This window comes from Bos taurus, chromosome 13, assembly GCF_002263795.3.
Source record: "Bos taurus isolate L1 Dominette 01449 registration number 42190680 breed Hereford chromosome 13, ARS-UCD2.0, whole genome shotgun sequence".
NCBI lineage: Eukaryota > Metazoa > Chordata > Mammalia > Artiodactyla > Bovidae > Bos > Bos taurus.
This window is the reverse complement of record NC_037340.1, coordinates 65,860,310-65,883,561: the sequence shown is the minus strand read 5'-3', so window position 1 is coordinate 65,883,561 and position 23,252 is coordinate 65,860,310. Positions and strand designations below refer to the sequence as shown.

At 51.5% G+C, this 23,252-nt stretch overlaps 1 protein-coding gene and 1 long non-coding RNA gene across 2 annotated transcripts in view; one reads left to right on the top strand and one right to left on the bottom strand.

Moving 5' to 3' along the window:
* The window catches only part of SOGA1 (suppressor of glucose, autophagy associated 1), a 75,861-nt gene that overhangs the window by 22,379 nt on the left and 30,230 nt on the right, over positions 1–23,252 (top strand). Inside the window, exons 2-5 of the mRNA XM_005215017.3 lie at positions 494–718; positions 8,470–8,628; positions 20,713–20,775; positions 21,439–22,629. Of these exons, the coding sequence (XP_005215074.2) occupies positions 494–718; positions 8,470–8,628; positions 20,713–20,775; positions 21,439–22,629 (1,638 nt within the window). The remainder of the gene's footprint in view (positions 1–493; positions 719–8,469; positions 8,629–20,712; positions 20,776–21,438; positions 22,630–23,252) is intronic.
* LOC132346957 (uncharacterized) lies at positions 709–21,442 on the bottom strand. Its single transcript, XR_009496985.1, has 3 exons — positions 20,512–21,442; positions 10,750–20,097; positions 709–1,012 (listed from the first exon to the last, which is right to left on the bottom strand). It is a non-coding gene; the product is annotated as an uncharacterized lncRNA (long non-coding RNA).

Genomic DNA, 23,252 nt, shown 5'->3' with positions numbered 1-23,252 from the left:
GCTCCCGATCTTAGTTGAGGCACGTGGGCTCTTCAGTCGTCATTGCAGCATGCAGGATCTTTTTTTTTGGTTGTGGGACGCGAACTCTTAGTTGAGGCATGTGGGATCTAACTCCTTGACCAGAGATCAGACCTGGCCCCCCTGCATTGCGAGCGTGGAGTCTTAGCCACTGGACTACCAGGGAAGTCCCTTACCTCCCTCTTATATGGATGTTTATGATTACATTGGGTCCACCCAGAAAATCCACGATAATCTCCCAATCTCAAGATCCTTATTTTAATTATATCTGTACAGTCTCTTTGCCATGTAAGGTGACATATTCAGATTCTGGGAATTAGGATGTGGGCACTTGAGGGGTTGCATTGTGCAGCCTACCACTCTCAGACCCCCCTCCCCCGAGGGGTGCCTAGGACGGTGTTGGGTATGGCTTGTGCTCAAGCACTCTGGCCACTGCCACAGGGCCCAGCGACCTGACCTCTCCTCCCCTCTGCAGGATGAGATCGAGGAGCTGCGGGCAGAGATGCTGGAGATGCGGGACGTCTATATGGAAGAGGATGTGTATCAGCTGCAGGAGCTGCGGCAGCAGCTGGACCAGGCCAGCAAGACCTGTCGCATCCTGCAGTACCGGTTGCGCAAAGCCGAGCGCCGCAGCCTCCGTGCTGCCCAGACCGGCCAGGTGGATGGCGAGCTCATCCGTGGCCTGGAGCAGGACGTCAAGGTGAGCCTGGGCCCCCTCCCCAGTCCTCAGAGGCGCCCCTGCTGGGTGGGGTGGTGGGGAGGGTCCTGAGCCTGAGTGGGCCCTGGTCAGTTCACTCCTTGTGTGTCCCTTGGGCAAGTCCCATCATCTCTTTGCATGTCAGCATCCTCGTCTGTAAATGGGGATCCCTGATGAACTGATAGGCCATCAATATGAATCCTCCCAGCAACAGCTGCCGTGTGAGTCGCAGCCACACACCTGATGCTGGGCTCCGTGTTGTCTCTGCGCAGTTCCGTGGAAGTTTTCTTTCTTGTGCTGAAGGAGAGTAGTGAAGGTCTGGAGTTGGATAAGGCTGGTTTATATCTTGGCCCCAATATGCCCTAATTTTATGGTTTTGAGCAAGTCACCTGTGTTTCAGTTTCCTCATCTGTAAAATGGGTATAACAGCAGCCCATGCCTCACAGGGCTTTATGAGATGAGATGAGATCAGGTAGGTAAGAGGTCACTGTAAACACTGAAAAATGTTAGCTACTATTATTATTCCCATTTTTCTGCGTGAGGAAAGTGAGGCTCAGGGAAAGGAAATACCTCTCCAAGGTCACGGGACCCGCTGTGTAGCTGGCAGAGCGCAGACTCATCAGCCTCCCATGCTGGCTGCCTGACCTCACTGTCCTCGGCTTCAGGGAGCTGAAGGATGGCCTGCAGTCTGGCGGGGGGAGGAGTCTGCCTTACCTGTCTGTGTGAGCCTAGGTCTGGGGACTGAGAAATCTGGGGGACCTAGCCCAACACCCAGCTCTCAGCACTCAGCCCAGCGTCATCCAGGGATGTAGGAGCTGGGGGTGAGGGCATCTCGCACAGCCTGGGGGCCTATGGGGTCTTCCTGCAGGGGGACCTCTGAGCCAAGGCTTGAGGCACAAGAAGGAGTGTTGGAGGAAGAGGGCACCTGTAAGCGGGTGAAGAGTGAACACCAACCCCACCCTGGACTTTGCGTCTCCCGTTGTCTTGCATGTGCCAGCTGCATCAGGTCTGCTGATGACGAAACAGAGCTCAGAAAGGTTATATCTCCAAGTCCAAAGTGCACAGGGACCTCCCTGATGGCCCAGTGGCTAAGACTCTGCACTCCCAAAGCTGGGGGCCTGGGTTCAATCCCACATGCCACAACTGAACATCTGGCAGACTGCAACAAAGATCGAAGATCCCACGTGCCGCAACTGAGACCGAGAGCTGTCAAACAACTAAATACAAATACTTTTTAAAAAATCAAGAAACGAAGTGCTCCTCACTATGTGAGAAGACAGCATCTGGGATAAATGGTTACAGAAATATTCAAATTCCCAGCACCGGATTAAGAGGGTGGCGGGTGAAGGAGAGCCCTAGAGGCTTAGAGGAATCTGGGTTTGGGTCCAGGTAGTTGGGGCTTTCAGGCAGAGACCCAGAAAAGTCAGCCTTAGACGAGGAAGGCGTGGAGGAAGGCTGGAGCTGAGAGCAGACTGGCTGGGTGGCTGGTGCCTCCATGGGAGGAGCCGGGAGCAGCTGGTGTGTGTGCAGAGTGTGAGCGGGGAGGCCCCTGGAGTCTGGGCGGGGGGAGCAGGCCCCTTCTGTTGGGATTTGAACCAGCCAATCAGCAGTCGGCTTGCCCCTTCCCTCCCTCCTCTCCCTGAGCCTGCAGCTGGGGCGCTGAGCTCATCCATGCCGGCCTGGACTGGACAGCTCTGGCTGCCTCCCTCAGTCCCATGTGCTGGGGACATTCTGGGGCGTTTCTCGGAGGTTCTCAGAATGCTGACTTCCCTGGTATCGCCTGGGAGGGCTTGATGGACCTAAGTGTGGAAAGGACTGCTTGCTGTCTGGAAGGGACCCTCTGATTTCTCAGCCAGCAAGAGCAGACTGGCATGGGGCCACTTCTTGGGGTCTCAGTTTCCTCTTCTCTTAAATGGTGGGGTTAGAGCAGCTGAATTTTCAGGGCTTTAGCAGCTCCAGTGGTTGTAGCAAGCAGGTGGATTATTGGTGTGGGTGCTGTGAAAGAAACCTCAGGCCTTGGTCCTCCCTCTCCCCCTGCTCCCCCAGGCTCTCTCACTCTTTGCTGGTTCTCACAGTTGGCAGGACCCACAGAATCTCAGCTGGAATGTTGTCCATCATGAGGAGGGCAGAGGTGGGGACAGAAACCTGCTCTGCCACTCGCTTGCCCTGTGGCTTTGGGAGAGCTGCTTTGCAGCCTGAGCCTCAGTTTCCCCATGTGGAAAATGGGGGTGCAGCAAGTCTCTACCTGGAGAGACTTTTGTGAGGATAAGATGAAATAGTGTAAGTAAAGAGCATGCTGAGCACAGGGGCCCGCTCGGGATGCTCCCCCAGCAAATAAGTAAATGTTGGTTGGGGTGTTACTGTTATTGTTCAGGAGAAAAACTTAAAAGTAGGATGAGTGGCTGGGCCAGGGTGAGGAAGTGGGTGGAATCTCAGCCTCCCTAGATGGATAAGTATAGCCTGGAGGTTTGTTTACCATGCAGATTCCCAGGCCCCAGCCTCAGGGGCTGGGATCCTGTGGGAGGGTATCAGGTTCCAGGAATCAGGGATGAAAATTCCCACCTGAGGAGACCCTTGTAGGGGGCCCCAGGACACACCAGTAAAACATTTCTTAGAAGCCGTTGCTGGAGAAAAAGTTTTGGCTTTGGGTTTACTTCCTGGGTGACTCGAGCAGGTTACTTTCTCTTTTTGTGCCTCAGTTTTCTCATCTGTACAATGGGGATGACATTCCCACCCTCCCTGGGTTCTTGGGAGCATGTAGCCACACTGAATCCAGATGCTGCCTGGACATGGGGTGTTCCTCAGTGAGGGCTCTCAGCTCCTGCCCTGAGGATTCAGTGTGACAGAGATGCCTTAAAGCCTTAGGCTTAGGAGCCAAGGGACTGATGAGCGAGCTGGCTGTGGCCTGGAGGCTGCCAGTTGCATTTGGCAGGAGCCGGGCCCCAGCACTGTAAACAGTGACCTCATGGCTGAGAGCATTTGTTTGTGCTTTGGGGATTTGCCCTGGTTTCCGGAAGCTGCAGCTGCTTTGCCTCCTGTAGTATCTCAGTCGCCCCAACTTGGGGATAGTTGGGAGGGTCGTGAGGGGATCACATGAGACAGGCAGGTGGGGCCCTTTGAGCCCCTGATGCTGTGAGCACACGTTGTGCTTTTTTAAAAATATATATATATATATTTAGTTTTTGGCTATGCTGGGTCTTAGTTACAGCACATGGGATCTTTCTTGCCGTGCATAGGCTCTATGAAAGTGAAAGTGAAAGCGAAAGTGAAGTCACTCAGTCGGGTCCGACTCTTTGTGACCCCATGGGCTGTAGCCTATCAGGCTCCTCCGTCCATGGGATTTTCCAGGCAAGAGTGCTGGAGTGGATTGCCATTTCCTTCTCCAGGGGATCTTCCCGACCCAGGAATTGAACCCGGTTTTCCCACATTGCAGGCAGACGCTTTATCATCTGAGCCATAGTTGTACCTTAATGGGTGGGATCTTAATTCCCTGACCAGGGAGAGAACCTGCATCCCTTGCACTGGAAGGCAGATTTTCAACCACTGGACCACCAGGAAAGTCCCTGTGCTTATTATTAATACTTTTATTACCAATATTAACACAATGTGTTTTCAAGTTTCAGGCCAACAGCAGGCTCAGACTGAGAGCAAGACTCCAGAGCTGACCCACCTGATTTCAAATCTGGTTCTGTAGCTTCCTAGTGTGTGACCTTGGACAAGTGACCTTTTCTTTCTGAGCCCCAGAATGGGGATGATAAAGTACTTCCTGAGGGTTGAAAGGCACGTGGTGCGTGCTCAGGGAGTGACCTGATTCTGCCTGCTTACCTGTGGGAGCCAGGGGGCCAAGGACCACTGAGACTCAGAGAGGGGAAGGGACAGGCCCAGACAGCAAGGCTCCTGCGCTCTAGACATGTGCTCTTTGTTGCTGAGGGCCTTCATCGGGGCACCGGGCTCTGTGGGGATCTGAGATTTGTCCACACTGGGGTTCTGTAAGCTACCTGACGCTCGGCCTTCTTTACGAGGCACCCCTGGGGATAGAGAGCAGATGGAGAAAGGGGTTCCTGGGGAGGGGACAGAAGGCAGCTGGGGACTCATGGAAGGGATGAAATCCACAGAGTCACTCATGGACCCCAGAAGATCCAGGAATCCACACTGATCATGCCTTCTTGGTGGGGAGTGGGTCACCTGGTCACCAGGTTGAGGCCTAGGTGGGAATGGAGTGAACCCCAGGTGGAGAGGAGCTTGCCCAGGTGGGAGTGTAGTTGGGAGAGGAGCCCCGGGTCCCCCCCAGCAGCTGGTCCCTCAACCCCAGTCAGGGACACAGCCCCCTCTGGACATTTGGGGGTGTGGGTGGTTGGGGGGGCACATCCCCAGCCAAGTTTGGCCAGGTGCAGCTCCATGTGTCAGTCATTCACTCCTTCATTGCCTACCACCCATTTTGCTTGTTGGAGTCTCGGATCTGTTTGTTCATCCAACAGGCATTTATTAGGCACTTAGTATATGCCAGACTCTGCACTGCTACCGGGATAGAGAGATATGAAGGAGTCCAGACATGGCCTGGATTCTGGACCTCTGTACTCCACCAGTCCTGCCTGCTGGGGGCTAAGCAGATGGATGAGTGAGTGAATGAATGAATGAAGTATTCATCAGGACAGGGGCTCACTGGGTGACCTCACAGCCTAAAACTTGGGACCAGAGCCACAAGCCTGGGGCTGAATACCTCTAGCAGAAATACTGACACTAAACTCAAGAGTGAGGCTATGAGATGTTGGACCAAGTCAGATAAAATTAGTGCGCAGAGGTGAAGCGGTAATCTTAACAATGCATTACAAAATCATTATTCTTTTTTGGCCACACCACGTGGCATGTGGGATCCCTGACCAGGGATCGAATCTGTGCCTGCTGCATTGGAAGCTCGGAATCTGAACCACTGTACCACCAAAAGGTCCCCCAAATCATTATACTTTTGAGTACCTACTGTGTTTCAGGCATCAGCCCAAGCCCTGTGTTGGTTATTCCCCACGACAGCCTTTGTGACAAAGCACTGTCACCCCCTTTTACCGATGAGCAAACCGAGACTTTAGATGGTTAAAAAAACTCCTGTCCTGGGTCACACACCCAGTGAGGGCTGAAATTAGGCTTGAAGCCAGTTTTGCCACCTGCAACGTCTTTGTTCTGCTAGTGAGGAATCACTCACCCCACTTTGTGGAGGGGGAAGGTTTTGGGGGCCTAGAGAGACTGTGGAAGGAGCCTGGTGAGCCGGCTTCTGGCTGCCCTTGGAGATCTTCAAGGGTGGAGAGAGGCAGTGGGCAACAGAGGGAGGAGAGAGAGGGAGTGCTGAATTTCCTCTCTGGCTGTTGTTTTTTCTGGCCTGCCTTGCACACTGCCAAGGGGTCTGTGCTGAGCTGGGCCTGGGCCCAGGCACAAGGCAGAGCCAGGGAGGGCCCTCTTCCCTTCCGGCGGGGAGGAGGTGCCACGGCCATTTCCGAGACTGGCAGGCCCGAGGCGCTGGGCTGTCTGCCTCACTTATCCTTCTTGCTGGCAAAAGTCCTCATACCCCTTGTGGAGTCCTGGCCACACGGTCCTTCAGCCAAAGCCCCTGAGGTCCCCCCAGCTCGGCCCACACTATCTCTGTTTGACTCTGAGCAGGTCATTTGCACTCTGAGCCTCTTATTTCCTTGCCAGCAAAATGGGGGCAGAATTGGGGTGAAGATGGGTGAATCTGGCACATAGCAGGCATTCAACAAATGCTGGTGCTCAGTCCTCTTAGGGATGGAGGTTATGATTTACCATCTCAGAAGGGCCTTCCTGGGACTTCCCTGGTGGGCCAGTGGCTAAGACTCCATGCTCCTAGTGCGGGGGCCCCGGGTTCGATCCCTGGTCAGGGAACTAAATCCTGCATGCTGCAGCTGAGACCTGGAACAGCCAAAAAAAAAAAAAAGAAGAAGGGCCTTCCTCATCGCCAGGGACCCCTTTTCCTACCCTTTCACCCCCTCCATCAGGGGATAGGACAGGGGGTGTCCTTGAAGAAATGGAGCATTTTTGCAGCAGAGTCTTGGAGCCGGTGACCTGGGGTTTGTGGGTCTGTCAGCTCCTCCCGGAGGGATGACCTGGACGGCTGCCCAGCCTCTGTCATTTGGGGCATGTACTGTGTCCCAGACAATTGGAAACAGGCCTCAGGGTCTTTGTCACACTGTGACCCCCAGCAAGCCATGCCCTCTCTGGACTCAGCCTCTCCCAGCAGCCGCCACCACTCACCCAGCACGCACTGTGCAGGCCCTGGGCCAAGCCTTTGGTGCAACAGCTGATTCAGGCCTCCTGTCGGCCCGTGAGATTGTGCTATTATTATTGCACCCATTTTGTAGTGAGGAGAAGGCAATGGCAACCCACTCCAGTACTCTTGCCTGGAAACTCCCATGGACAGAGGAGCCTAGTAAGCTGCAGTCCATGGGGTCGCGCAGAGTCAGACACAACTGAAGCGACTTAGCAGCAGCATTTTGTAGTGAAGGAGACAGAGGCAGAATAGGGAAATGATTTGCTCAGGAATATATGCTGGTCACTGGCAGAGAAAAAATGGGCTTCAAAGGGCTTTAGGGGAGCCTATCTTGCTCTGGGTTTCCCCTCTATGTATTATTATTTTTTTTAATTTATTTGGCTGTGCTGGGTCTTAGTTGCAGCATGCGGGATCTCTTTCATTGTGGCATGGGAACTCTTAGTTCAGTGTGTGGAATCCAGTTCCCTGACTTGGAGAAGGCAATGGCACTCCACTCCAGTACTCTTGCCTGGAAAATCCCACGGACGGAGGAGCCTGGTGGGCTGCAGTCCGTGGGGTTGCTAGAGTCGGACACGACTGAGCGACTTTATTTTCACTTTTCACTTTCATGCATTGGAGAAGGAAATGGCAACCCACTCCAATGTTCTTGCCTGGAGAATCCCAGGGACGGGGAAGCCTGGTGGGCTGCCGTCCATGGGGTCGCACAGAGTCGGACATGACTGAAGCGACTTAGCAGCAGCAGCAGGGGTTGAATCCGGACCCCCTACATTGGGAGCGTGGAGTCTTAGCCACTGGACCACCAGGGAAGTCCCTCCCCTCTCTTTAAAGTGAGCTTCTGGGACTTCCCTGACTGTCCAGTGGTTGGGACTCCACCTGCCGGTTCAATCCCTGGTCAGGGAGGATTCCACCTGTCGCAGGAGCCCGAGAGGAACATCTACTGAAGCCCGTGTACCTGGAGCCCGTGCTCTGCAAGAGAAGCCACTGCAAAGAGAAGCCCATGACCGCAACTAGAGAGTAGCCCCTGATTTCCTCAACTAGAGAGAGTGCGCATGCACTAAAGACCTAGGACAGCCAAAAATAAGTAAGAACATACATATATACATAAATAAAAATGAGTTTCTGGTCCTGCCATAGGCTCTTGAGAGAACTGGGCGAGAAGGTGGATGGGAGAGGCTTTTGGAAGCATTAAAAGATCCAGATAAATGTAAAGGCACTGCTAAGGATAGACAGGGCCTCTCACTTTCTAGGGGCTGGACCATGATGTGAACACAGGAAGCATACGGTTTCTGGGTTTGGGTTTTGGTTCTCCCACTTCCTGGCTGTGTGACCCTTGTTGAGTTACTTGACCTTTCTGTGCCTCAGTTTCTTCCTCTTTAAGTGGGGGTGATAAGAGTAACTGCCTGCCCTGGGGTTGCTCTGTGGCCAAGGTAGGATGGCCCTCAGCCTGCTCACGCCCTGCTTGTCACTCGCCTTTGCTCAGGTCTCTAAAGACATCTCAGTGCGGCTGCACAAGGAGCTGGAGGCGGTGGAGAAAAAACGGGCGAGGCTGGAAGAGGAGAATGAGGAGCTTCGGCAGCGGCTTATCGAGACTGAGCTGGCCAAGCAGGTGCTGCAGACGGAGCTGGAGCGGCCGAGAGAGGTGAGGGTCCTGTCCTACCTGGAAGGGCCAGGCCTGGGCTGGGCAGGCATGTGCCAGCCCCACCCCAGCCAGCGTCTCTGAACCTCTGCTCTGCACTGTTATGCCATCCTGGCAGAGCTGTCTATTCATTCATTGGTCCAGCACGTGCTCCCTGAGCACCTCCTGTGAGAACTGTGTGCTGGACACCAGGGACACAGTGGTGCTTGAGAGACACGTGGCTCCTGACCTCCAGGAGCCCAGAGGCCAATGAAGGAGACAGCCAGCCATCAAAGGAGCACAACTGGGTGCGAGATTACCTGAGAAGACATGCAGCAATGCCCAGCCTAGAGCCCAGCCCTCTGCGCCTCAGTCTCCTCATCTGTAAAATGGGATAGTAATACTTCCAAGTCATCAGAAGGACTAAGCGGGATATATTTTATGGATGTGCTTTAGGGACAGCCAGGCGCTCCCACTCAGTGTAAAGTCACTGCTGGGGCTGGCCTCTGACTGGTGTCTCAGCACATTTTTAGGACACAGCTGCTTCTTAAATGTGACTCCAGGCACCAGGCCATCTGTCTTTGCTCAGGAGCGCCCCTCCCACCTGGCAGCCTGTTCTTCCTCCTGCCGTGTGTTAGGTGTACAACATGTTAAGCACCATGCCAGACACTTTCTATAATTTCCATAATAGACCCAGTGAACTTGTGATTGTACCCATTTTATGGATGGGAAAATGGCCCCGAGGGAGGGAGGAATGTCCTCCAGGTCCAGTAGGGCCCACTGGGGTGCACTGATTAGAAACCACCAGCAGAGGCGATGCCTAAGGGCTGGAATCTTCCAGAAGCCAGCACTCTGTGTCCCAGACAGCCCGGGTGCCTTCTGGCCCCAGCTGGGCCTCAGCTGTCTGACTGCTCCCGAGGCATCCTAGGATCAAATGTTGTGCTGGGGCACAGGCCTCATCTTCCCGGGGACAGGCATTCCAGCGTTCCAGGACACACCACGGCCCCGAGGCCAGAGCAGTCCTTCAGCTGCCCTTCCCGCTGGGTGTGTTGGTGTGATGTGCCAAAGGCTTCTCAGAGTGGAGAGGGAGGTATGTGCTGCTCAGGGCTTCCCAGGGCGGGGTGGTGCCCCCTTCCCTCAGGCAGCCTCCTGTCGCCTGTGACCTGGCCTGGCCTGGTGCCAGAGGGCACCGTCTCCACACATCTCATTGCTGCCACCCTTCATAGTGAAAAGGAGAGACAGTTTCAGAAAGTGCCTTGGAGGTCAGGCTGTTCCTACTGTAAAAGAGGGGGAAAGGTTCGATGCATGAGAGAGGGTGCTCAGGGCTGGTGCACTGGGATGACCCAGAGGAATGCGACAGGGAGGGAGGGAGGTGGGAGGTGGGTTCAGGATGGGAACACATGTGCACCCATGGCTGATTCATGTCAGTGTATGGGAAAAACCACTACAATATTGTAAAGTAATTAGCCTCCAATTAAAATAAATAAATTAAAAAAAGAGAGAGAGGAAAAGGAGGCCCAGAGAGGGAGAGCTTGCCTGAGGTCACCCAGCCTTTCCTTGGCTGAGATGTGGCTGAGACCCTGAAGCTACCTCCCCTTTCTAAGTCTCAGTTTCTTCCTCTGTGACGTCAGGATAATAACAGTACCTAGCTTACGAGGTTCGTGATCAGTCATAAGATTCATAGCCATAGAACACTATGAAGAAGTTAGAAAGAATAAGGTAATATGGCAATTCCTGAAAAAATTAAACACAGAGTCACCAAATAGGCCAATTCTCTTTCTGGGTATATACCCCAAAGAATTGAAAAGAGGGACATGGGCAGATATTGGTACCCCCATATTCATAGCAGACCTCCCTTGTGGCTCAGTGGTAAAGAACCCCCCCTGCCAAGCAGGAGACCCAGGTTCGATCCCTGGGTCAGGAAGATCCTCTAGAGAAGGAAATGGCAACCCACTCAGTATTCTTGCCGGGAGAATCCCATGAACAGAGGAGCCTGGTGGGCTGCAGTCCCTGGGGTCCCAAAGAGTCAGACACGACCGAGGGACTAAACAACAGCATTCATAGCAGCGTTATTCACAGTAGCCAGAAGGTACAAGCAACCTACATGTCCATCAATGAACAAAGAAATACGTAGTATGTACTTACATTGTATGTGTAATCCCAAGAAGGAATGTGATTCCAACACAGGCTACAATGTGGGTGAATCTCGAGGACATTGTGCTCGATGAAGTAAGCCAAACACGACAGGACAAGTATTGTATGATTCCACTCGGATGAGATACAGAGAGTAGTCAGATTCATAGAAACAGAAGTAGGCTGGAGGTTATCAGAACCTGGATGGGGGAGGGTGTGGGGAGATATTGTTTACTACATACAGCATTTCAGTTTGGGGTGATGATAAAGTTCTGGAGGTGAGTGGTGATTATACCACTGAATTGTACACTTGCAAGTGGTTAAAATGGCAGATTTTATGTTATGTATATTTTACAACCATAAAAGGAAAACATGGTTAAAATGGTAAATTTTATATTAGGTATACTTTCCCTTTTTTTTTTTAAAGGTAGATACATATGCAGTGATGTGGAAAGATTTCTAAGGTACATTGTTAAGCACAAAAAGGAAATGATAGAACCATGCATGTTGTGCAATCTCGCTAATCATTTTGGAGACCTATACAGAACAAACTGGTTTTGAAGCATATGTGTCTATGCAAAAATGCATAGCCTGGAGGGAAATCCGGGGGAAAAACCCGCTGAACTCTGGTGTTAGAAGTGGTGGTCGTTTATGACTGCTGTAGTTAGGGTTTTTTTTTAGGGGGGGCATGGTGATTATTAGTGAAATTTTAAATGAAGTCAAGCGTGTAAAGAGTCCTTTGTGGGGCCTGGCACACAGTAGATGCTCAGGAAACACTGGTTCACTTCCTACTTACTTATGTGGCTACAGCAGGTCTTAGTCGCATCATGCGGCTCTTTCGTCGTGACGCATGGACTCTTTAGTTGTGGACGAGCTTAGTTGCCCCACAACATTTGGGATCTTTGTTCCCCCACCAGGAATCAAACCCATGTCCCTTGCATTGCAAGGTGGATCCTTAGCCACTGGACCTCCAGGGAAGTCCCTCACTTCCTCTTGAAGGTGATATCAGCAGAGTTGGTTTAGCCTTCCCTGATGTCCCTTGGAGTCTTAGGATCTGGGCAGGGAGGCGTGGCCCTGTGTTTATTGGCTGGTTGCCCTCTCCCCCCTCCTTCTCTTTCCTGATATGGTTTCTATGGAGACAGGGGTCCCTTAGCAATTCTGCCAGAGCTGCTCTAGTCCCATCATCGAGATCTGCCTTTGCCATCCTGACAGGTTGCTGTGGCGATGCTGTCACCCAGCTGGGAACAGGAGCCCCTGGCCTGAACTGATGTGGTTGCTATGGAGACGGCACTTCGCGGGAGAGAAGGGAGGGTGGCCTGCCCCAGCCATGTCTGCAGTGGCACTGTCGCCAGCTGGATTGCAGCTCAAAAACCGTAATAGCAGCCCCCCAACCCCAATCCAGGATCACTCCCCTTCTTTGTATTTTAGGCAGAAGGCCAATATCAATGTTGATGGGATTTATTATAATAAAGCTGCTGTGTCTGAGCGCTTCTGTACCAGGCGCTGCACTAAGCAGTTTATGTGTCTTCACATGGTGTAGCCAACAGCCTCCCAAGGAACATAGTGATTTTTGTCCCCATTTTATTTTGTTTTCTTTCTAGCCATGCTGCGAGGCTTGTGAGATCTTGGTTCCCCAACCCAGGACTGAACCTGGGCCCCTTGGCAGTGAAGACTCTGAGTCTTAAGCCCAGGACATCCAGGGAATTCCCATTTTGTCCACGTTCTATAGATGGTACTCCTCTTGACAATTGTTTAATTGCAATATAGTCCACATACCATAAAAGTCACCATTTTATGTGTTTATTTTGGCTTGTGGGATCTTAGCTCTGTGACCAGAGATTGAACCCAGGCTCTTGGCAGTAAAAGTGTGGCGTCCTAACTGCTGGACCACCAGGGGAAAATTCACCATTTTAAAGTGTACAATTCCATGGGTTTTAATATATTCATAATGATGTGCAACCATCACCATTATCTAATTCCAGAACATTCTGTTGTCAACAGTCACTCCCCCCTCCGGCCCGTGGCAACCTCTCATGTATGAGTGTATGAGTGACATAGAGACTCTCTGTCTCTATGGTTTTGCCTATTGTGAACATTTCATCCAAATAGAATCATGCAATGTGATCTTTTGTGACCGACTTTTTTCACTTAGCATCATGTTTTCAAGGTCTATGTTGAGACAGGGTGTCAGTACTTCATTCCTTTTCCTGGCCATATAATAATCCTTTGTATGGAGAGACCACAGTTTGTTTATCCATTCATCAGTTGATGGGCATGGGGTTGTTTCCACTTTGGGGGCTGTTATGAACTAATGCTGCTGTGAGCCCTTGTGTACAGGTTTTTGGGTGGACATGTTTTCAGTTCTCGGGTGTATACCTGGAGTGGACCTGCTGCATGTAGACGGGATAGGAGAAAGGACTCTTTGCGTCTTCCAAAGGCACACTGACTCTCATGGCAATGCCCCTGCGCTCCTTGCCCCATCCAGGGGCCTTCCCAGAAGGAACCCTGCTGTGTTTCAGGACCTCTGAAGGGGCTGCTTATTCCAGTGAGGACCTCCTTCTCTGGCCTGGGCTTCTTGGCCTGATTCCCACTCTTATGGGTTAAGAAGGGCACTGACTGTAGCATCAGTTCACCTGGGCTCCCCTTTCCGTCTGCTGGATTCATCATGTCGTGCAGCCCTGCTATGGCCTCTGTGCTGCAGGACGAACTTGAACTTGGAAGTCACATGGGCCTGGGTTTGAATCCTGGCTTTGCCACTTATTGGCAAGTAACTGTAGCATTGGGCAAATCGTGTAACCTTTCTAGTGCTCAGTTTGTTCGTTTATAAAATGGGACTATGAATCCCTGCTTCTCAGAGGTGTTTGTGAGAATTGATCAAGACAAAGCAGGTAAGGACTTGATCAATGCTGGTTATCAGTATTGTGTCAGCACCCTGACAACCTCTATGATGGCTGTGGTCCCGAAGAAGTATTTACCTTAATCTAATAACTATGCTTCTGGGACATGCCTGGTGATCCAGTGGTTAGCACTCTGCACTTCCAATGCAGGGGGGTGCGGGTTTGATCCCTGGTCAGGGAACTACGATCCCACAGGCCACGAGGCGTAGCCAAAACATAAAATTTAAAAAATAAGTCATAAGTAAATATGCTTCTGCTGCCTCTAGCAAGAAGCTCTCCATATCAGGCTGCCAGTTGCCCACAGAAGGAGCAGTTAAGTTGCAAGACTGCGCTTGCAGTTGGCGGCGTCTGTCCCAGTGATTTGATCTGGGGCCCTTGTCAAACCATTCTCTGTTCCCTCCTCCCCAGTGGTCTCCCCCAGCCAGGAACCACACCCACTCTCTAGCTTCTTCAGCCAAGAATGCCTCAGTCTTTGAGATGCACCCCCAACCCAGATCCCCCTCCACCACCACCACCACCACTCCGGAGGAAATTTCATCCACACAGCACAGTCTGTGTTTTCAGGAGACCTTTCCAAACATCCCCTCTAAACTGGGTGAAAATCTACCCAACTGTTTTGGCAGAAGGCTCATTTTATTCCTTGAAGGTTGGTCTTTGTTTCCTGGCAGGATGGAAGGTATTAGCAGGCAGGGGGCCGCTGCAGTTGTGTTCTGCAGCCTCTCCAGTGCAGGCTGGGGGGGGCGCGGGCACCATCCTGGTCTCCCCAAGAAGGGAGAGAAGGGCAAGTGGGGACAGAGTTCCTGCTGCTACTAGGAGCTGTTAGACCAACGATGCTTAGAGGCGCCACCCTGGCTGCCCAGAGGCGGCCTTGTGCGTTGCTCGTGGGTGGGGAAGCCCCCTGCTGCTTGGCGGCCAAGGAGTGTGCCCTCGGGGTCCGGTACATGTGACTGGCATTCCTGTGGGTGCTCAGGCGTTGTCCTGCTCCGCCCCGTCCCATCCCACCCTGCAAGGCTCAGGAACAGAACATCTGCCCCTGGGGGCTCCACAAAGGGGCTCTGACGTCCTGGCTCCCTGGAGGGAACCCTGCCTGACCAGCTGCTGCCGTGCAGAGGGGAGGAAGGTCTGTGTGCTCTGTGAGCCTGCCTTGTTTTCCCTCCAGAGCCGCAGAGCACTATGGGAGCCCACGTGGCTGAGATGGGGTTGGGTCAGGGTCCGTTCCATCCAGAAAAGACTGGAGCCACTCTGGTCCTGAAAGGTTTCCTGCTTCAGCCCCTCTTCTCTGCCCACTGCCTGTACTTTCTTTCTTTTTTTAAAAAATTAATTTTTATTTATTTGGCTGCACTGGGTCTAAGTTGCAGCATGTGGGATCTTTACCTGTGGCATGTGGGATCTAGTTCCCTGACCAGGGATTGAACCCGGGCCCCCTCCATTGGGAACGTGGAATCTTAGCCACTGGACCACCAGAGAAGTCCTGTCCTCCTTTTTTGGTGGGCACTCAGAGCACCCCCCCTGCCTATTGAAAAGGCATTCATGACTTTCCTCGGGGAAAGTACGTTAAAAAAAAAACACAACAAAATAAAACCCTTTACTATAACTTTCTCCTTCCACCTGACAGTTAACATATGCTTAGTAGAGAAAGACTACAGAATACAAGGAAGCCATAAGGAGAAAAAGTCTCACCTGTAGCCCACTATTCAGAGGGAAGTCCTCTGCGTAATTACCAGATTACTATTTGGGTCGGAGTTCTTTCCAATCTGTTGTATTTCCAGTATGTTTTTCTATGTGTGTGCACACATATTGAAATGTACATATGCATTTGTTTTGACTAGAAAAGTAATACAAGGTCAGTGAAACAAAAATTTCATTACAAAAACACATAAATGCATGCCTAGCATACCTCTAAGGCTGGACACAGCAGACTCTGGTTGCCTTGGTTGCCTGGGGTGAGACAGCCGGTTAATGGGTTCACTGTATTCCCTGATGCCAGGAAAGATCGAAGGCGGGAAGAGAAGGGGACGAAAGAGGATGAGATGGTTGGATGGAATTACCGACTCAATGGATATGAGTTTGAGTAAACTCCGGGAGTTGGTGATGCGAGGCCTGGCGTGCTACGGTCCATGGGGTCGCAAAGAATCGGACACGGCTGAACAGCTGAACTGAACTGAACTGTATTCCCTTTTGGATTTTTTTGAAGTTAAATGAATGTGAGTGTGCTCTCCAAAATATAAGAAATGATAAAAACCATACATAAAAGAAGAAAGCCTCCCCTAACCACTTCCCTCAATTCGATGCCTGCTTCAGCCTAACCCATGGTTTTAGTTTGTGCCTTTTCAGGCCTTTATGCTTTACAATGTATAGTTGTTTCTGTATGTATTTTTCAAAATAAAGATGGGATTATGTTATAAGCACAGTTTTTGTAACATACATGATAATGTAGCATGAACACAGGCTGTCTTTTTAAATGCTGGATGTTTAGGGGTTTTCTTCTGCTTAAGGTGCTTATTATAAAAATCAAAGATCACAGAGCCAAGTAAACATAGGAAGGAAAAAAGTCTAAAAGAACACCATCTATTTCAGTATTTTAAACACAGAGCCAGAGGTCTAGAAGGAGCTCCAGCCAACCTTTGGCTGTGGTCACCCTCAGGAGATTGGGTGAGGGTATAAACAGGGGGACTCCTGCTTTGTCAGCATAGTATAGATTTACAGTGAGAATATAGCTTTATGTATTAATTTACTTTTTAAAAATTATGTAATTTTTAAAAAACTTTAAGGAGAAAACACTGGTGGACTATGTCTTCACTCCTCTCAAAAACGTGGGGTTAGAAAGGTGAGAAGTGCAAGTTCTCTGTACTCTCCTTGTTTTCAACTGGGTGTATATTCTTTAAATCATATCCCCCACCATGCACACGCACACACGTATACCCACATGCATGCATGCACACACGTGTCTTATTTTTATAAAGATGTAACACGTTCTAGTTTTTTTAAAAAATCATTTTATTTATGTATTTATTTTTGGCTGTGCTGGGTCTTTGTTGGTACTTGGGCTCCTCTCTAGCTATGGTGCGTGGGCTTCTCGTTACAGTGGCTTCTCTTGTTGCAGTGCACAGGCTCTAGTGTGTGCGGGCTTCAGCAGCTGCAGTGCATGGGCTCCGTAGTTGCAGCTCCCCGGCTGTAGAGCCCAGCCTCAATAGTTCTGGTGCAGCCACTTTGTTGCCTCACGGCCTGTGGGATCTTCCCAGATCAGGCATCAAACCTGTGTCTCCTGCATAGGGAGGTGGATTCTTATCCACTGAGCCATCAGGGAAGCCCCCCTCTAGCTTGTCTTAAATAACAGCTTTCTTGAGATATAATTCATTTACCATAAAGGTTGTCTTTTTTAAAGGGTAGAGTTCAGTGGTTTTTAGAGTACTCAGAGTTGCACAGCCATCACGGCTCTCTAATTCCAGAACATCTTCATCGCCCTAGAAAGAAACCTCAAGCCATCGAGTCACTCCCCACTCCCTCTTCCTCCCTGGCAACCACTAATCTACTTTTGGCCTTTGTGGATTTGCCTCTCCTGGACTTTTCATGTAAATGGAATCATATGTGATGTGTCCTCCTGTGACAGGCTTCCTTTACTCAGCACAGTGTTTCCAAGCATGTTGTAACATCGATCAGGACGTCATTCTTTCCCATGGCTGACGAATATTCCCCTGGGTGGATATACCATGTTTTATTATCCATTCATCAGTTGGTGGACGTTTGGGTTGCAGGTTTTGTTTTACAGTTTCCTTCCTTCTGTCTCAGAGTTTATCATGTCAGTGAATTTCACTCTCCCACTGCCCTTTTTAATGACTTCAGGTTTTGTATCATCTCAGTCCTTTATATGTGATGGCTGGGACCTCTCAGTGCCTCTGGGAACCCCTGGCTCCCCTTCCTGTCACCCACTTGCCTCCTCCAGGAGGTCTGCAGTAGTCATTTAATCTGTAGCTCAGTTTTGTAGATGATGGAGTGGAGTTTCTGGGAGAGGAAGTGGTTCACCCAGGCGTCCCACCTGAGTTCCCGGACCCACCCATCAGCTTGTGATGTGAAAGTGTTCTGTGCTCAGTTCTGTCTGACTCTTTGCAACCCCATGGACTATAGCCCACCAGGCTCCTCTGTCCATGGGATTTTCCAGGCAAGAACACTGGAGTGGGTGGCCATTTCCTGCTCCAGGAGATCTTCCTGACGCAGGGACCAAACCCGGGTCTCCCGCATTGCGGGCAGATTCTTTCCCATCTGAGCTACCAGCGAAGCCCAATACACTTGCGATAGGCAGGCCCAGATCTGCAACCCTGACCGTCTTGACTCCAGACCCCGCACCTCACCACTGCGGGAGGGGGTCTCTCTCTGAGCATCCCCTTCCCAGACCTCTTTTGTGGGAGGAGCTCTTTGTGGAAAGACTTGTTTTGTGACCCTCACCCACCTTCCCTACTCTTACCTCCTAGCTTTTGAAAGATTCCCCCATCAGCCCTTCTCAAATACTGCCTTCCTGCTCTTGGCACCCAGCGTCTGAAATATCAGCCTCTGCCTTCCTGCCTCATTTACATTTCAAAAGGTCTCTTTAGAATTTGATTGGGCTTTAAGATAAACTTAAGAGCCTGTCTCGGGTTCATCTTCCTCCCTAGCTCTGTAGTTCCAACCTTAGCTGCACATTAGAATCACCTGGGAAGCTATTTAAAAATACTGATGCCTGGGACCTACTCAGACCAATGATGTGAGAATCTCTGGGGCTGGGATCTTGGGTATCACTTTTTAAAATTTCCTCTAGGTAATTCTGATTTGCCCTCAGGTTGAGAGCCACTGTGCTGGGTCCGCCCTGGCCTCTGTTGAAGAAGATACATTTTCTCCTTCCAGTTTTTGGAGCTAGAGCAAGAGTTCTGTCCAGAACTGGTCCCACGTCAGCTCTGGTTTTGCTGTGGGACCTCTCTCTTGGCTTCAGTAAAGAGGAGGCTTGGTTCTCACCTACAGGGGTGGGGTGTGAGAGGTGGTGGACAGGAAGCACATGTATTCAAACTACTTGGAAGCATGCTCAAAGATTACCTGCCCGACTTGAAAAGTCAAATGCAACCCCAAAGTGGTTTTATACTCCACTAAGTGAAATACTCACTCCTCTCAAGGGAAGACGTGGTCAGTGGACTCCTGCCTCGGAGTGACTTTTTTAAATGCTGAGAAGCTTCAGAAAAGATGGTTGTAACAATTCCTCAAATTCCCCTCTATAGAACTTGTGCTATTTTGCATTCTTGCCACTGATATTGAGTGTTCCTGTTTTTCCATCGCCTCATCAATAGAACGTGTTGTCAGATGTTTGGATTTTTGCCAATCTGATAGGTGAGAAATTGTATCTCCGTGTAGTTTTAATTTGCATTTCTCTTCCATGAATAGGGAACCATCTTCCTATGGTTGGAGCTATTTACCACTCTTTGCCTGTGAACTGGTTTTCATCTCTCTAGCCCATTTCTCTGTAGGTTTGTTGGACTTGATCTTGTGACTCTCTTCATGTATTTAGGATATTAACCATTTGTCAGTGTCATACACTGCAAATATTTTTTCCCAGTTAGTCATTTATATTTTTACTTTTCTTAGAGCATTTCTTTGCCCCAGATAGAATTTGCTTATCTAATCAAATGTATCAATTTCTTCCCCTATTGCTTCTGTATTTTTGTGTTTGTTTTTGTTTTTTTTGGCCTCATTGTGCAGCCTGTGAGATCCTAGTTCCCCCAACCAGGGATAGAACCCTCGCCCCTGCACTGGGAGCATGGAATCTTAACCACTGGACCACCAGGAAAATCCCTGCTTCTGTGTTTTTGAATCATGATGATTATCAGAGCCTATCTGCATGAAAACCTACCATTTACATTGTAAAAAAAAGATCAGTTCCTCATCATTTCTAAGCCTCTTATATAATTATGATTTGTTTTACCATATTCATTTTGTTTATTAATGTGTGTTAGTCACTCACTTGTGTCCAACTCTTTGCGATCCCATGGACTGTAGCCAGGCTCCTCTGCCCATGGAATTCTCCAGGCAAGAATACTGGAGCAGGTTACCATTCCCTTCTCCAGGGGATCTTCCCGACCCAGGGATGACACCCTGGTCTCCCACATTGCAGGCAGCTTCTTTACCATCTGAGCCACCAGGGAAGCCACCTGGAGTTCCATGTAAAAGTGATATCATACAGTATTTGTCTTTCCCTGTCTGATTTATTTCACTTAATATAAGAGAAATATTACTGTTTACTAATATCCACTCTGAATTAAAGTTCTCACTACAATGCCAGTTCCTTGAGCTCAGGATTCCCCCTGAGATGGAGATTTGCATGCAGAGGCTTATGGAAGCGTCCTCCTGGAATAACGCCATCAGAGATGGAGGCAGCAGGAGAAGCTGAGTTGCGGAGCATTCATACTCATGGCCTCAGCTGATCCAATGGGGAGCTCCAGAGCTGGTGTGGGAAGAGGGCATGGACTAGTCATTGAATGTGGCTTCCCCCCATTGCCCCCCTCGCCCCCACAGGGAGGGCACAAGACCTTGGTTGAGGTAGTTGCCCTCAGCCAGTGACCATCGCTGGAAGGGGGACTAGAGGAATGTTCTAGTACTAAGGGGAGGATCTGGGCATAACACTCCAATATCCCCCTGGTACCCGTCTGTCATGGTCCCTGCTGTATTCTCCATGCCTTACTCTGCCTGGCACATGATGGGTGCTCAGGGAGTCTTTGGTGAATGAATGAAAGACAAACAAGAATGGAAACCCAGATTTTCCAGGTCTTGGGCTCAAGCCGATTAGATCACAATTCTGGGGTGGGAGAGAGGGGAGGAACCCTGGGCAGGTGGGTTCAGAATCGTCTTAAGTACTGACCTGGCTCTCCATTTGCAGTCTCTCGGTGGTCTTAAGACTCCTCTAACTCAGCAGTTGGTGCTGCTCAAGGCTGGCCATGGCTGGGCTGGGCTGGCCAGGGAGGGCAGCATTTCTCAGCAGAACCCTGGCTACCACGACTGCTCTTGGATGTGCATCACCCTTGTGAGCTTTCAGTTCAATTTCTTTTTAATCCTCCTCCAGCACTCCTTGAAGAAAAGAGGAACGCGCTCCCTGGGGAAGACGGACAAGAAGTCTTCGGTGCAGGTACTTCTGGTCAGCCTCCACAGCCGCAGGCAGCATAACCCCAAGTGGCAGGTTTTAGTCTGAAGGCTCCTGGCTTAACAAGTGGCCTGAGGAGTCCCCAGAGGTGTCCACCCCTCCCCTGTTTCTACTCCGCCCTCCCCTTGTTCATTTTCTTAGCTTTGATGCCAGCTTTACTTCTCCAAACTACGCCCTGAACCCGTGGTTCTCACATGCTCTGCTCTGTATAGTGCTGTCTGTAGCACAGGTCAGGCTACAGAATACAGAATACAGTTAGTCTCAAGTGGTTCTGGATGATCAGGGTGTCAGGCACTTTTTATATATTGTCTCCTTTAATTTTCTTCATGGTCTGTTGGGGGCGGCGTTATTGCCCCATTTTACAGATGAGAAAACTGCAGTAGCAATGGTAGTAGTACTAGCAGCAACAGTCACACTGACAGAATGTCACTTACTCCAGGAAGCCCTCCTGGACTCCTCAGGCTATATGTGTGCCCCATTTGTGTGCTGCGTCCGCCTCTCTGCCTCCTCTCTGGACCCCCAGCGCCTTAAGCGTCGAGACTCTCTTCCCAGCACCTAGTAGTTAGAGCTCCCGAAACGGTGTGGCTGAGCCTCCCAACACTAACTTTCCTGGCTCCTGCCTATTCCCTGTTCCCCCTCCGGCCCCAGGAGGACAGCGCGGACCTGAAGTGCCAGCTGCATTTTGCAAAGGAAGAGTCGGCGCTCATGTGCAAGAAGCTCACCAAGCTGGCCAAGGAGAACGACGGCATGAAGGAGGAGCTGCTCAAGTACCGCTCGCTCTACGGGGACCTAGACGGTGCCCTGTCGGCGGAAGAGCTGGCGGACGCCCCCCACTCACGGGAGACGGAGCTCAAGGTGCATCTGAAGCTGGTGGAGGAGGAAGCCAACCTGCTGAGCCGCCGCATCGTGGAGCTGGAGGTGGAGAACCGCGGCCTGCGGGCCGAGATGGACGACATGAAGGATCACGGCGGCGGCGGTGGCTGCGGGGGCCCCGAGGCTCGCCTGGCCTTCTCCGCGCTGGGCGGTGGCGAGTGCGGGGAGAGCCTGGTGGAGCTGCGTCGACACCTGCAGTTCGTGGAGGAGGAAGCCGAGCTGCTGCGGCGCTCCTCCGCGGAGCTGGAGGACCAGAACAAGCTGCTGCTGAGCGAGCTGGCCAAGTACCGCTCGGAGCACGAGCTGGACGTGACGCTGTCGGAGGATAGCTGCTCGGTGCTCAGCGAGCCCTCGCAGGAGGAGCTGGCGGCCGCCAAGCTGCAGATCGGCGAACTCAGCGGCAAGGTCAAGAAGCTGCAGTATGAGAACCGCGTGCTCCTCTCCAACCTCCAGCGCTGTGACCTGGCTTCCTGCCAGAGCACGCGGCCCATGCTGGAGACGGACGCTGAGGCTGGCGACTCCGCCCAGTGCGTGCCAGCTTCCCTGGCTGAGGCCCCGGGGCCCGCGGCCGCTCGGCTCTGCCGGGCCCGGGAGGCCGAGGCCCTGCCGGGGCTGAGGGAGCAGGCCGTTCTGGTCAGCAAGGCCATCGACGTCCTGGTGGCCGACGCCAACGGCTTCTCTGCCGGCCTACGCCCCTATCTGGACAACGAGTGCGCCGACTTCCGGCTGCACGAGGCCCCAGACAACAATAGCGAGGGCCCCAGGGACACCAAGCTGATGCATGCTCTCCTGGTGCGACTGAGCCTGCTCCAGCAGGAGCTCAACGCCTTCACGAGGAAGGCGGACTCGGTCCTCGGGGGCCCAGTCAAGGAGCCTCCGGAGCCCTTCTCCACACTGCCTGCCTTGAGCTCCCAGGGGCCCTCCAAGGAGATTCTTCTGGCCAAAGACCTTGGCTCAGACTTCCAGGTAAGACGTCCCAGGCAAGGGCCCTATTGCTTTTTTTTTTCACCTGGCCGCACTGTGCAGCAGGCAAAACTTCTCCAATCAGAGATCGAACCCACGCCCCCTGCAATGGATGCGTGTGAAGTCTTAACCACTGGCTGTGCAGTGCTAAGTCGCTTCAGTCATGCCCGACCCTCTGCGACCCCATGGTCTGTGGCCCACCAGGCTCCTCTGTCCCTGGGATTCTCCAGGCAAGAATACTGGAGTAGGTTGCCACGGCCTCCTCCAGGGCATCTTCCCAGCCCAGGGATCGAACTGGCCTCTCTTAAGTCTCCTGCATTGGCAGGCTGGTTCTTCACCACTAGCACCACTGGGAAGCCCCTTAACCACTGGACCACCTGGGAACTCCCCTATTACTTTTTATATATTTGTGTGTATACACACACACACACACACACACATATATATAAACCTTTTACTGAACCATATCGTACAGAGACGCACACAAAACACAAATGTGCAGCTTAATGAATCTTCCCAAGGTGAGCACACCCATGTCATCATCAAGATGACAAGAACCCCAGCAGCCCCTCCTCAGGTCCCCTGTTAGCCACTGTCCCCACTCCCAAGGTAACCCTTCTCTCAAT